Here is a 16,157-nt window from a genome sequence, read left to right as displayed (position 1 = left end):
ATATACATATGCATTTGATATGATCCATATACTCAACTTTGACTTAATAGTTAAATAGTTTACCTAACTCCTGTTTTAATAACTTCAAATTATACATTGATTACAATATTCCAAAGCAGAAGGAAAAGATGTTACACTGTTGAAATTACTCCCGGATATTGACATTTATATTCAAACAACTTATTCCATTCATAAAGGGGAAAAAGGCATTAAAAAATTAACCATAAGCTGTTAGATGTTTTACACAGCCCCCATAAAAAAGACAGTTTTTTGAAAGAACTGTAGTACTGTTTTCAGCAATTTCTTTATCTCTGTTCTTCTAAGTAAGAAAGCCTATTAACAAGCTTTGAACTTAAAATCACATTTACAATAATGTGCCATCAACAGTTTTATAAGCTAATTAGAAAAAGATTAATTAATGACTGGCTGCTAATAAAATGGCAATCATGAAGAAAGAAACCAAGGGTGCTAAGCTTCAACTACCACCAATTAAGAGCTAATTACAAACAAATTATATATGTGTTTTGCTGTGGGCTTTAATTTACTAAAATGGTTTTAATTAAAAGAGAAAACATGCTGATTAATTGAACTGCAGAAAAAAATCTACAGTATAAACTGTGCTTTGTCTGTCTCTTTAATTAGACTTGTAACGTCTGAAATCTTTTTTAAGGTTAGTTAAAAGCACAGATAAACATAATTAAGACAGCACATAAGGAATGCCATTCGAGGTGAGCACCCAGCCAGACCCCAGAGGTTAGAAGAAAGCATCACAATGCAACGAGATTAGAATGAGCACACCTGAAAACCACAGAGAGATGTCCTTTGCTAAATACCAATTTTACTTTTCTGAGGCCAACATGCTTTGACTTCGAAGCTACAGGGTTTTTATGGGAAGAAAATGTCTTTAAAGTAGATGTGAAGGAATTCATCCATGTTCTCTCACAGGGTCAGACAGACTTACTCCACACACTGTGCTAAGTTCTTCTACATGTAACAACTGAGTTACTTGTTAGAGTTAAGGAGAATACGGCTTTTAAAAATTAAAACTACCATGTCAAAGACCCTCCAACTATGTGCTGACAACAAGAGGGTAACGGAAAAACGTCTGAATTAAAAGGCAGGGAGATGACCAAAGTTAATGAAAAGGAGTCAGTCCTGGATGATCCTCAGCAGACACACACTGCCAAAGAGAGAGCTCCCATCTCCTCTAGGAACTGGTGCAGCTGCTTAGTAGCAACAGCCCCTTACCTGAGAGGGCTTTTCCTCCCCAGTGCCCTATCCTCTTTCCTACTGCCAATCCACCAGCAAAATATACCAAAAAGAAATGGTGCTAAATTGTAGTTACTACTAGAAAGAGAAGTCAATCAAGAAAACATCAAGACTGGAAGGCAGAATAGTATTAAAAGACAAAATATATTTTCCAGAGTCTGCAGATATCCACACAAAATGACTGTAAGTAAAACTTACCATCTGTTTTTAGAGAAAATTCATGGTTGACAGCATTTGTCACTGCTAACTGCAATATATCCTTTCCATAAACATAAAATATTGGTTGGAATAAAGATATGACATTTACTCTTAATATATATGTATTGTATATACTTTATATATATATATTATTCTTCGTGTGTGTGTATATATGTATGTAGAAAATCTGTACTATATTTTTACTGCTTTTATCCACTCTTCAGATGCCAGAAATCACAATATTTTTACAACTATAGAAAGAATCTGCCCTTCTCCAGCAGGGCTAGATGTTCCAGCAATGTATTTTTATAATGGTTAATTGGAATATACTGCTCAGCATTGTATCTGAGCAGTTTTAACACATGAGCTTGGTTTCAGGATATTTCTTCCCAAAAGAGTATTCATGAAAATAGGAAGAGGGCTATTTTGCCCTGACACTGGACAGGTGGAAATGAAGTCCATCTGAGGAATATATGTAGTTAAAGGAGGGGTGACTCATTTGAGGGTGGGAACATACTGTTTTGCGACCAACTGAAGTTGGTTTTTATCTCCACAGAAAGATGCTTAGAGAAAAGTCCTTTTTACAAAATGTAACAGTTGCTCCAACTGCTGCCCACTAAATTAAATTCAGGCTTTAGAGCTGAATTTCAAAGTATTTGTTTTTACAGGTCTCTTTAAACTGAAGTGTGCCTTATAAAGAGTCAGAAAAGACAGCAGCTAAGGATGAAGGGTGAGAGATGAGCAGAATGCCCTGCCAAGTCAGAGGTCAGTTCAGACAGACATGCCCCAAACAAGAGTTTAAAGAAAGAAACATTTCTTTCAAGTTGGCACAGTTTCATCAGTGTAACACCAGTCCAAGTCTGTGTGTCCATTTCTTCTTAGAAACTGCTAAAGCACTGAATGGGCAGATGGGCAGAGGGCACCCTCAAAGCAGCGTGTAGCTGCACAACAAACCTAAAGCCACAGCACAGTTTAGGCTTAGACATAAGACTTTAAGTCACCCCTTCCCCCAAACCAGATTCCACACAAACTCAGTCACCACAAATTTGAGGGACACGTTTCTGGGAAATTATGTGGTTGCTGTGTCACAATGAGAGCACACCAACAGCCTAATTCTGACATACTCTCTTTAAGGGCTGTTTTCTAGGTCTATTCACTTCTTTTTTCTCAAAATTGATGCTGCCCTACTCGCTTCACAGGCTTTTAAATGTTAAACATCAAAATGAGCTTCACCTATGGCTGGAAAGGGCTTTAAGAACTCTGGGGTCTGTGCTTCTGAGCAAAGGCTTTATCAGCAGGTCCCAGTCACTGCTTCTTGAGAAAAGCAAACGGTGCTGTTATTAAAAACCAATCTACCTGAATTTCAAAAGGACACCTACCATGCATATATACACTCTATTCATAAAAGGTTTCTGCCCCAAACTCATACTTCTCTAAAATCCCATCTCATCATCATAGTGACTGGCACTAAGGGGTGAATATGAGAATCTAAAGTTTGCACCATTTCCCGCCAAAGCTCCTCTTGACTGGACATTCCTCACAGGTGCTCAAAAGGTGGGCACAGCACTGGTGTCTTCCTGAGTCTACGTCAGGGCAGCAAACATGACCCAGCTGTCCTTTCAATTATCCAGGAGATAAATTACTGGCTTTTCTTTTAATCAGAATTCATTGAACTCACAATAAGTCATCTGAATTTACCAGAACACAGCTTAAATATATATCAAAGTAAAAAGACAACTGAGAAAAATGTTATTTTCACATGTGCTAAAAACAGTATTTCCAAAGCAATTTCATTTGTCATGGAGTATGTCAGGAAAGGACAGATCTTGAAATAAAACTCCTAGTCAGCATTAAAAAATTACAACTTCTAAAACAGCAAGATGAGAAAACACCAAACTACAATACCAGTATCTTCAAAGAAATCCCTATTTCTAGCCGGGCAAGGTAGCGCACACCTTTAATCCCAGCACTTGGGAGGCAGAAGCAGGCGGATCTTTGTGAGTTCAAGGCCAGCCTGGTCTACAAAGCAAGTTCCAGGACAGCCAGGGCTGTTACACAGAGAAACTCTGTCTCAGGGTGGGTGAGTAATCCCTATTTCTAAAAATTTCTAAAACACTAGAGGTATAGCTCTGGACAACTTTTCAGGCAGTCAAACATGTACATAGCAAGGCAGCTCACCAAGGCGAGGGTGGAATTAATAAAACAAGGCTGGCACAGAATATACATGGAACTCCTTCCCAACCTATCACACCATTTGGGAAATTATCCAGGTTCATGAGATTTAATATGGATTCAGAAAACAATCCATAATCTAATTCCTCACACTTAAAAACTAAATTTTAATCTTGGTATGCCATGTAAGAAAAGTACTCTCAAGTGGAACTGGAGGGATGGCTCCAAGTTCAGAGCACTTGCTGCTCATGCAGAGGACTAGAATTCAGTTCCCAGCACCCACATCAGGCAGCTTACAACTACTTTTAACTCCAGCTCCAGGAGATCTGACACCTCTTCTGGCTTCCTTGGCACCTACATTCATACATGAACAAGTGAACACACACATAAACAATTAAAATTAAAACGAATCTTTTTTTTTTTTTAAACGAATCTTTTTTAAAAGTAAAGTCAAACATTGCTTTAAAGATCTAAAGTCATCTGGCAATCACAATAATAATTTCCCTACACAAGAAAAGAACCAGCAACAGATGCTGAAACAGATGAAAGTACAAGGAAAGATGTGCAGCCTTAAACTATCTCTCCATAAAGTATTTATTCATCACAAAGGAGAAAACAGTAATTGTACAGTGCAGAAACTCAGCGGTATCACCCTCATCAAAGTAAAACCATCAAAAAGTGGCACAAAGAGATAGATAGCATGTGCCTCTGGAGAGCCTGAGAAGGCCCCAAGGTCACTGCTGTGACTCATCATGGGGAAATACTAGACAAAACAAAATTGAGGGGTGTGTGCTACCTGGCTTCTCCTCAAAAACAAGGTCTTGAAAAATAAGGACAGAGCAGCCATTCTAGATCAAAGGAACACTGCAACAGAATACAGTGTTAGAGAATAGGAAATGCCTTTGCTAGTACGGAAATTAATGCAAATGTAAATAAAGTTACAAATTTTGTAGGTTTCTCTTAAAAATTTAATTGTCTTTATGTGCACACCCACATCACTTCTCCCCTTCTACGATGATGCCATCTAATTCAGGTTCCTGACTGAGCCAACTTGTTGGCACATTTTTTTTTTTCTTATTAACATCTTTATATGTGTATATGGTGTGGGTATAGGGTCATTCACTGTGTGTGAAGATGAGAAGACAAATTACAAAGTTAGTTCTCTCCTCTCACCTTCACATAGATTCCTGTGATCAAGCTCTGGCTGCTACGCTTGTATAGTAAGCACCATTTCCCACCAAGTCATTTTTCTGGCCTCAAATTGCACAACTTCCTTAATAGCAAATGAAATAATTAACTCTGCTAAAAGGAACTCAGAATCTGCAGTAAAACAGATGCTTCTCTGCAAACTTCCCTGGTTTCAGGTAGAAGAGGTAATAAACTATACCCTGCCTTATCTTTTCCTCAACAAGACAAAAAGTCAGAGACAACTGACTGATGGAAGGGGTCTGCTGTGGCAGCTACCTTTGTAGTTGGAAGAGGTCAAAGTACACAATGCTTGGGTCCTCCAAAAACAGGATGAAATTAAAAAGGCAAGAGAGCACAAGTTTGAGTCCTGTAATCCTGAAGAGTGCAATGAAGACAGACACAGCATCTCTAAAAATCAGCAAGCAATCACAAACTATAATCCTGCTGGTTTTTCTTAAGTTGTGTCTTAGGCTTTACTACAACTATCCAGTAAACCCAGACCAGCAACCCAAACTAATATGAAACAGCCCTGGAATCTTTCAAGCCATTCGAGAGACACCTGGTCAACAACCAGCACAGCGTGAGATACTTCCTCAGTAGAGAGACAGTTAAGCTCCAGCTCCCTCAAAGGTTTCATTCCTGATCCACAGTAGGCTTCCATTAGCTTCTACAACCAATTTAGGAAGGGTGTAACCCACTGACTGACCATTAGTGCCCTGTGTGCTTTCCAGTCTCGAAAGCCTCCCTAGATCCAACTGTTCCCTAGTCCCACCCTGATGTCCTCCTCTATCTGAATCCTTAGAGACATGGCAGACATCTAACACCTGAGGTCCTGTCCAAGCCCACAAGCACTGATCCTCCCCACCATTTCCTCATGTTTCCATGGCCACCCTGTCAAAATCTACAGATGACATTCACTAATTGGTATAATCTTGTTATCTCAGCAGTTAACTATACTTTTAAGAAACTAAGTCACTACTTACAACTGCACACTATGGCTGTGTTCCAAGGACCACACTACCACCACTACCCCCCCCCCCCCCACACACACACACATTTGTTGAGTGAAAGCACAGATTGACATATAGGGATCTTACTCATACTGAAGAAGCCATAGATAACCAACAGCTAACCAGAAATCCTCCTGAACTTGGGGCACAATTTAATACATCTTCAAGTTCATTTTATTAAATGAACTTTATCTTTCCCCTTCAAAATTGTGATGAAATACTATTATATCCAATAAGAGCTACATTTAACCAAAATATGACACTTTTGTTTTTTTATAAAGTAGAGCAATTGTCAAACTGTAGGCATATGAAGCATTAGAAGATGGGAAGAGTGGAATACTTTATAAGAAAAAAGCAAATACAAGTATATTTCAGCAAGGTAACCGTGTCAAAGCTTTGATGGCTATGCTGAGTCATAGCATCCTCACAAATTAAAAACATACCAAATGTCCGACATGCATTTATTTTTTTTCTTAAATGATATAGCAATTCTATTTCTGGGTACATACACAAGGAAGTTCAAACAGGGATTCAAACAGATGCTGGTATACTCACGTTTACAGTAGCATGTCTGTGTCAAACTGTGGGAGTACTGTCTACCATCAATTAAATGTACAAACAATGGCACAAATAACCACAAATGAGACAGAGTATCAATCAGTCTTGAAATGGAAGAAAATTCTGACACACACTACCAACACAATGATCTCTAAACCTGTTATGCCAGTATGAAGCATCTACAGAAACTGAATGCAGAGGCAAAGGTATGCTGTCGAAGCAGGGTGAAGAGGAAACTGCAGAGTAACAATTTAAGTTGCAGAGTTTCCATTTTGCAAAAAATTCTGGAGATGGGTAGTGGGAGACTCTGCACAACAGTGTGAGTATGTTCAATGCAACTCAGTTACACACTCAAAGTGGCTACAAGCATAAATTCTACTGTACTTTACCACAACAGAGCAATTCACAAAATGTGAAGAGTTTGTTTTGGTTGAAATAGGGTCTCACTCTGTAACCTATGCTGGCTTTGAAGTCACAGTAATCTTTTTGCCTCAGCTTCCCAAGTACTTGGATTACAAGCATGCACCAATGTCAACTTATTTTTTATTTTTTCAAAGCCACATAATTCTCATTCATGCTATTTCTAGCCAATGCCCTTAATACCCACAGCTCTGTAATTTCTTTTATATTAGCCACTAATACACATGTATAAACATTATACACAGAAATATTTGATGTGACCAATTTTTAAAGACTTAAAAAAAAAAAAAGACAATTTTGAAATTCTTAAGTGTCTTAGGTGATTTTGGAATCATCAGCCTTCAGCCTTTCTTTTGAATTTGTTTACTCCATACACCAAAATCCAAAAGATTTTTAAGGCCCACAGACAAAAATTCACACACACAAAAAAATTCACAATAAAAAAAAATGATGAGTTTTATTTTTAGACAACTGATATGGAAGAATGCAACAGTATTTCCACAGAATAATTGATGGAAATAGAACTTTCTAATTTCAGATTGGGAAAAAGAAAAAAGCAAAACAAAAAGCCTGCAAGTGAGTTAGAACACTAGAAAGGGCCAGCAATTTTCATGAATGAACTCTGATGCATTTTATGTAACTAAACACCAAGGAGTATTACAGGTTAAGACTATAGGGAATTGGGTACTAAAAATAAAAACTAGAATACGGATTTTCAAGTTTTTAGTCTATAAAGAGAAAGGAACTATAGAACAGGAAAACATATCAACTATGAGTGATAGGTCCACAGGAACCCCACCTTCAAGGGTGAGTCAGAAGTATCTTGTGACCTGCAGTTGGATATTAGATGTATCTATTTAATTTTACACTGCAGACTATGGGAGAATTAGCTGAAAACCTGTAGGACTGAGCAGTATGTACAGAATCTACAATAATGTAAACAAGGACTAAGAAAAGGCTGCAGAGTATGACTGCAGAACACATAGCTGCCCTCGTGAGGATCAACTGAGGCAGACAAAAAGGAAAAATGAAGGCACCCTTCTAATCACACCTGAAAAGCAACACCAACCTCAAACAAAATAAGGAAAAAGGAAAAAAAAAAAAAAAAAACCTGCTGAAGCCAGGTAAAACTAGGGTCAATTATCAATTATGCATAATATTCAGCCTAAGTTTTAGGCCAGAATAAATTAAAGCATTAAAGTCAGCACAAAACCTATCATTTCAAAATAAACTGTAGAAAGGGAGAGAAAAATAAGGGCAAAAAGAAAATCAGAATCAGTCTGACTTACCTCTCGAGTAGCTAGCTGGTTGCTGAGCTCTTCAGCCTTCTCAACATCCCACTCCTCCACAGCCTGGTCTAGCCTCTTTTCAAGGCCTGACTAGAAAGAAAGAAAAAAACAAGACAAAACAAATTATTGGCAAGACAGAAAATCACTTTCTAATTAAGACTATGTCACAGGACTATAGCAAATGCAACATCCATTCAGTCCTCTCAATAACCCTATTAAGGCTTGCATCAATTCCCATTTATCAATAAGACATTTCTGAAACATTCAGTGACTAGTCAAGGTCCCCAAATTTCTTAAGCTAACAGTAAAAAAGAGATGCAAATTCAGATGGGGGGCAGTGTAGAACCAAAGATTGCTATTCCCTAATAACACAAAGTTAATTACAGCAATGCTTCAAAATGATGGAGTGCTTACCACATGGTAGAACCTGGGGGCTTATATTACTAAAGCTGTCACTTGCATCCTTATAACAGCTCCATGAAATGTTAGCTTGTTTGCAAGAGGGAGAAATAGCCATAAATTACTCAACTTGGCTGACAACAGTCTGTAAGCTGTAAAGCCATCTCACATTCAGGTTTACATAAAGTCTGAATTCTCATCTATGGCCCATTCCCACACCTCAATACTTTCACTCACTGGCCTTTCACCATCTTCAATTAGGGTTATTATACTGACTATACAGAGAAGAAAGCAATAAATAACAATTACTTTATCTTCCTGTGGAAATGTTTTAATTTACTAAAACTACTTCAAGAAATCAAAATTTAAAATGTCATGGAATTACCAAAATAGGTAGAGTTCATTACACACTTATCAAATGACACCCTGATATAAACAAGGTCTAGTTGTAAATAGTTACTACAGAACACTAAAGTCTTAAGTGGTCTAATATGTGCTACTTGGAAGACTATTTTATTCTAATGACTGCCTCCTATCCCTTCATTTCAACACAGTAAATCTTGGACCTCATACAAACTCCCTCCTTATACAACAGCAAAAGTGTTTTTTTAAAAAAAAATCTCTTCCACCAGCTTGATCACAGCAGTCAACAGGGAGATTTTGTTCCTGTACTGTTGTTGAAATGAAGACTTTATTAACTACAACATAATCTGCCAAAAACAAACAAACAAAAAAACTGGAAGCAGAGGCCAATGAGCACCTCCTTGATGTCTGGCATAAGAAAAGACTCCTTTATCACAATCCCATCTAAGAACTGAGGCAGTCAACCGGCTTTCTTTCCATAGTAGCTGAAGTCATTCATCATCTCTGACCTTAGGCCATATGATTCTAAGGCCCATTTTCTACTCTTGTACAATCTCCAGAAATTTCCCTGTCTTCATCTGCAGAATTCTGCTCAGACTGGTGCAAGTACTACGGCAGATTCCTTCCCAACCCTTTTCATTTTCAGGAAGCTCTAATTCTGCCTACTATAACCCCGTGCCACTCCAACTGAGGTCTTACATACCAGCTCTTAACTGCCAATAGTGCAAATCTCCTGTGGAAATGTTTTAATTTACTAAAAATACTTGAAGAAATCAAAAATTTAAATGTCATGGAATTACCAAACTAGGTAGGGCTCATCACACACTTACCAAAAATGTATTATTTGGGTTCATGCAAAGCTAAACTAAGGATCTTGTGCCAGAATGCAGATCAACTACCTGGTTAGCAGGTTAATCTAGATAACTCTTTCTTAGCCTCATCTTTAGCAGTGCTTTATTTCCTAATCTCTGGCTACAAGTGCCATCTTATTAATGTTCCTAGTGCCTCTGACATACCTTAAAAAAATAAAACAACAATAAAAAACCTCTCCCATCTTTTCAGGTTCACATCAGATATTACCCTCTCTAGTACCCTACCTTCTGACGGTGCCACCTTTTCTCATGTCCCACACCAGATTTCTCTCCTGTCTGCATCACTAAACTGCATGTCTCCCTGTAGCACTTGTTCTTCTGACACATTGTCTTTTTCCTTTCTTGGGTACTATGCTCAATAAAGGCAAACTCTTATGTACAGTCACTGGCTTGGAGTATCCCAAAATCCCACCCAGTTCCTTCCACATAGGAGGAATTCACTCAGTCTATACAACTGCATGAAAGTTTCAGTGCAGTAATCCATGTCTGCATTAAGACCGAAGGAACCCAAGTACCCTGGCAGCCCCTGGTAAGAATTCCACAATAGTTACACTGAGGTAATAATGCCCGTCCAGTCAAAAGGCATAACATACTGTCACGATTATTTACACAAATTTATCTGCAACAAATTAAAAAATGTATTTTTTTAGGGCTCAGCAGTTAGAACACTGCTGCACTTCCAGGGGACCCAAGATCAGATCCCAGCACCAACATTGGATGCCTCACAACCACCTGGAACTCCAGTTCCAGAGGATTTGACACTTCTTCTGGCTTCTGTATTTCTTCAGGGCTCAAGAGTAACTTTATCTTGAGCTCCCAGAGCAGTACAATTAGAAGTTTATAGATTCTCCATTTAGAACTTCATATTTAATCTATAATGGAAATGAAGTTATTTATTTACAAAATGCTAACACAATAGTCTTTACTCCCTTTGCAGAACAGAGATTTCCTCAAATGCCTCTGAGACAGATGAAGTAAACCTTAATACCAAATTCAATTTTCTTATATCACAAAGTATGAAGTAGCCAAATACCTCAATTCAGTATTTACACAAGCAATCACCTAGACCAGCTTCACTTGTTCCCCTTAGTAACCTGTCCACTAATCCTCTCTTAAGACATGTATGTTATACACAGCAGCTGTGCTCCCTTCCAATTATCAAGGCTCCTTGAGATTTTAAAGACCTGGGTGTTGCCTTCCTGTATACAGTGCCCAAAGTTACCCATAGATCCTCAAACCTGGATAAGTCCACGCAATGAACCATTCTACTGAATCGACTTATTAATGTCCCTCTGGTACACAGAGATATAGGTCAGCACTGAATGTCACAAAGGAAAGGGAAAACTCCCCTAGAAACTCCTATGAACTGCTAAGCTTAAATAAAGGTAAAGTTTCACTTTAAAATTAAATCTGAATGGGGGACATCTCTTAGTAATATGGCCTGGAGTACAGGAAATCCTAGGTTTGATCTCTAGCACTGCATCAAATCTGGTGTAGAGGTGACACACACTTGTAATCCCAGCATTTGGGAGGTGGATACAGGAGGATCAGAAGTTCAAGGTTCTTGAAGGTCCTGATGGTGCACGTCTTTAATCCCAGCAAAGGGAAGCAGAGGTGAGCATATCTCTGTGAGTTCAAGGCCAGCCTGGTCTACACAGTGAGTTTGTTTTCTTTTCTTTTTTAAATATAATGCTTTTGTCTTTTTCGTCTTTTCTTTTTTCAGTTTTGTTTTGAGACAGGGTCTCACACTGGACCCCAGGCTGGCTGGGAACTTCTGGCACTCCTCATGCCTCAACCTCCACAGTACTGAGTTTATAGGCTTAATCTATATAAGATGCCTAGCTCTGAAAATTTTTTATTCTATTTTGTATTTAATAAGGACATATTAGCATCCAGCTATGGGATGCCTTTCTGTATGCTGTGAATATATGTTGCTCCCATTAGTTAATAAATAAAGCTGCACTGGCCTATGGCAGGGCAGGATGGAGCCAGGAGGGAAATCCAAACGAGATAGAGAAGAAAGGTGGAGTGAGGGCAAACGCTCCGAGTGGCCACCAGGAGAAGCGAGATACAAGGGAACAGTTAATTGTTTGGAAGGAGTCTGTTGGAAGATCCACCTGGGCTCCCTTCCCCTATCTCTTTCCCTAAACCCACCCCTTCAAAGCCCGCCAAACACAGCTCCTCCCCCAGAGAGGCTCAGGATGACTCCCACAGGGGATACATAAGCAGCATCCCTGAAAACAGACTTGTGGTTCTTCAGGTCTCATGTCTCTGTCTCCTCTCTCCTCCCCAGGGAATCGCCTGAGGAGCACTTTACCCATTAAACCTGGGCTTTCCAATTTGGTCTGACTCAGTTTGTTGCAATGGCAGAGAGGCCTTCAGGAGGCCAAAAACTTATCAGTAATGCCATGCACAAAGTCACATGGCAAAACATAGTAAGATGGGTTAAGTTAAGTTGTAAGAGCCAGTCAGTTATAAGCCTGAGAAATAGGCCAAACAGTTTATAATTAATATAAGCCTCTGTGTGTTTATTTGGGACTGAATGGCTATGGGACCAGGTGGGATAGAAACTTCTGTCTAGAGCATTCCAAATACATTCAAAATTCTTGTATTATAAACACTCCCATCACCATAAGAAGACAAGTTCACAAGATTCTGCCAAGAACACTGCTGAAAAAGTAAAATGAAGTAGAACTTCCACTTAGGAACTGAGCAATCTGGGGAGGGTCTCTAAACTTCTATGGCTGTAGTTCTCTCATTGAAGCCAAGTAAATATAAAGCCATGCTCTCTACAAAGTGATGATTAGGGACAAGAAAATAAATATGAACCATCTAGCCAATATTTACAATACAGTAACCACCCAGTAGTGATTAACTGTTTCTCTTATCTCTAATATCAGAGGACTTTCGGGTGAGGTTACGGACTTCACCATACTTCTTTGGGGGGCTTAGATCCAAGCATCAAGAATTTAACTCTGAGCCAGTAAATTGTCTCATCAAACAAGATTTAAGTATCCAAGCTTTTTAAGATTTTCAGGAAGGTCCCAAAGTAGCTTCTGATTTACACAGGATCTTCCACAGTAGAAGAGCAGCAGGAGCTGCAGGCTACTCTTGATAGCTACAGTGCCTTGGTGTACTCTTCACACTTTTTACTTGAATGAGAATTAAGCATAAAATATATCTCAGAGAATAGATATGTTTAGGAATGGCAATTTAGCCGCAAGTGGAAATTTTACCTAAGGCACTATGGAACAGGTTCCTGGAAGACAACTGGCCTCTAATCAATAAAGCTGCTCTACAGATGCCAAGATGGCATCTGGACAACAAGTGGGTGTGCAGGACTTCATGGACACGCGGCTTAACGCTAGGGACTGAACCTACATGTGTACACAAGGAATCTTTGTGTGACTAAAGCTCTTTAAGTATAACAGCATCACCATATATTTCTACACAAATCTCAATGCCAAATGTTTATTTGGATAATATATTCATCTTTAAAGCATAATAAAAATAAATTATCTATTGAAATTTGCTTAATTATGACTGAATTTAATAACCAGGAGCAAAATGAGGCAATTTCTCTATTCAAAAAAAGGAGGAAGGAACAACATTTAAATACAAACATCTTATCTGTTATATAAGTCATATGTGATGATTTTGCTATTTTTATATATAAATCATACAAAATTTAGGTAAGTTAAAAACTAAATTTATCTATTACTTTAGAAAAATTCAGATTGAGGACCAAAAGACTTGAGTTTAAAGTCTTACATCTTACCTGCTGTTTGTTTTTTAAGGCAAATACAATAAGCTGCTTCTTCATGTATCAGGAGACTAACAATGGCCCTCCCTACTGAGATAGATAGCCATGGGGATCATAAGAAACCACCATGACTGGTATCAGGAGAACTTTGTGGTATCCCAATTCTTCCCAAACCCCTGAGCCTCCCTCTCAATGCACTCAAGGCAGCCAGATTTTGATGTGATCTATATAATGAAGTTCCATATAAAGGTCTAGATAGAAAAAGTACTCTACCACAGAAAAAGAACAAGTTTGAAAAAGCCTATTACAACAGCAGTTGAACAACTTTATGAAAAACTTTAAACAAACATCAAAGACAGTAATTCTAAAAAGTAATAAAAGTATCCGTAGTTTTCATGCCAAAAGTATCCATTTGACACACTCAGGACTACTTCAATAATGACTGCTACCTAATAAAACTAAGCCAACTATGGAATACTTAAGACATTTATAGTGAAATGAAAGAGCAAAATTTATTCTATAGAAATTCCCACATAGATTTAAAATATTTATGTTATGATTACAGAATTATTAATAAGCCCCATTAACTGCTGCCAGAAATACAACTATAGCTGCATTTAATACAAAGAACACCTTAAAACACTGTTGGATATTAGGAAGACTACATTTAAAAAAAAAAAATACAAGCCTCTCTGCACTGTCTGGCAGACAGGTGACAGCAGTGTTATAATACACATTCTGGGCTGTGCAACAGTTTCAGTTTGGCAGGACTCCAAAGGGGCGTGTATGATAGACATGAGACTAAGAAGTTTTGTTTTGCTTTACTGTTCTTAAGGGTTGAGTGAAAAAGACTTTCTGATATTGAAACAGATCAGCCTCTGCTCCAGAGAATAAAATGCTAGACTGGAAATCCATACTTGTTTACACTGCACCACATGTCTGCATAGTGCTACCAGATTCCTAACTATCTGTTGGACTTACTTGTAGCTTTTATCATGGTGTTTCCAATGTGGACATTTTGCTTTTGCTTTTTTAAAAAAAGTTTATTTACTTTGCTGGACTCACAGTAAAGCCCTCAGCAGGACAGCAAAAGAAGCATCATGTAAAAACCATGATCCCAACCAGAACTGCTGGCATGCAATTACATGCAACTCCCAAGAGAAGCTGAAGTAATTCAGCTTCACTAAATCCTTCCTTTCCTTTCATGCTTGTATTTATTTGTAGAATTTTAAGTGTGGGCACAACGTAAGCCTGGCCAACAACAGTTTCCTTGATTAGAAGACCCATAACTTTCTTCGTCAGGCGTCATTTATGCAGAGGAATAGCTGCAGAAAAAGAGCCCAAACTTACAAAATGGATGCACAGCAATTTCTCTTAAACAGAGTTCACACTTTAAACTGCTGTTTTGACTTTTCTGGAATGCATGTAACGCAATGGTGAGACAAGGTGCTAGGTCCTAAGATGGAGTTCTTCAAATGACACTATGAAGAATCCTTGTAACTCTACAGGAGCTCGTCGCATCTATCCAATATTCAGACTACAACTTCAAACACTAGGGTAACAACAGGATTCCAGTAGATTATAAAAAAAATTATTCTCTAAATCTCTGCTTTTTAGAATGTTTACAAAGTTCATTTCATGACTTTAATGTCTCTTATCAATTACTTTGAAGTCAATACTGTTACGAGAAAAGATAGTAAATATTGCAAATAACTGAAAATCAAAGGCCATGTAACTCAAATGTTTAAAAAAAAAAAAAGAGTTGAACAAATACTTAATTATTCATGTCCTGAAGGATCTAGTCCAGTGGTTCTCAACCTTCTTAGTGCTACAACCCTTTAATACAGTTCTTCAAGTTGTGGTGACCCCCAACCATCAAACTATTTTCATTGCTACTTCATAACTGCAATTTTGCTGTTACAAACTGTAATGTAAATATCTGTGTTTTCTGATGGTGTTAGGTGACCCCTGTGAAAGGGTCATTCAACCCCCAGGTTAAGAACCACTCATCTAGTCAGTGGCTGGGACTCCAAAACAGGTCTACCAGAGATGGCCCATGACTCAGGGCAGTCAATAAGGTCTTCCTCCCTGCTTCAGGACAGATTTGGCAGTCAAGAGCAGCCTAAGTCAAAGTCACATGACCTGCTCTCAACACACATGAATCACAAGGGTCAAGATTATGACAAAAACATGTTTAGAAATCCACTACTTTCCACAGTGCGCCCAAGGAACATCAGCATGGTGTCTTAAGACTCAGATTGCACTTGCAACTCTACCACTGGGCTTTGTGGGAAATGTATTATTTCTGTATCTGCTTAAAGGTTATTGCTCAGTAGTAGGTACAGAAAATGAACCCAGGGCCAAGTACCTGGTTTTATAGGGACTATTTTAGAATTAATAATTCTTTGCAAAACTAAAGAGAAAAAGATACATGAAGTATGTTATGACTATAATCCCAGTCACAGGTTGAATCAATAGAATTACTTGATTGAGATCAGGAGTTCAATACCAGCCTAGGCAATATAACCAGACCTCATCTCAAACAGAACAAAACTACAAACACATCGCATACAGAATTGGTTGCAATAGGCCCTTAATTTACATCTCCTCAGTGAGACATCACCACCTAATTATGAATTTAATGAGAGGTTTTTCA

At 38.3% G+C, this 16,157-nt stretch overlaps 1 protein-coding gene across 9 annotated transcripts in view; it reads right to left on the bottom strand.

Moving 5' to 3' along the window:
• Positions 1-16,157, bottom strand: part of Fam204a (family with sequence similarity 204 member A) — a 132,496-nt gene that overhangs the window by 12,618 nt on the left and 103,721 nt on the right. For all 9 annotated transcript variants that reach the window (XM_052712258.1, XM_052712257.1, XM_052712260.1 and 6 more), the window contains one exon: positions 8,105-8,194. In XM_052712258.1, coding sequence (XP_052568218.1) covers positions 8,105-8,194 — 90 coding nt within the window. The remainder of the gene's footprint in view (positions 1-8,104; positions 8,195-16,157) is intronic.

The sequence above is a fragment of the Peromyscus californicus genome, unplaced genomic scaffold, assembly GCF_007827085.1.
Source record: "Peromyscus californicus insignis strain IS unplaced genomic scaffold, ASM782708v3 Scaffold_4__1_contigs__length_199733344, whole genome shotgun sequence".
NCBI classification, from domain to species: Eukaryota; Metazoa; Chordata; class Mammalia; order Rodentia; family Cricetidae; genus Peromyscus; species Peromyscus californicus.
Note: the sequence above shows the minus strand (reverse complement) of the source record. Positions and strands in the feature narration are given on the sequence as shown.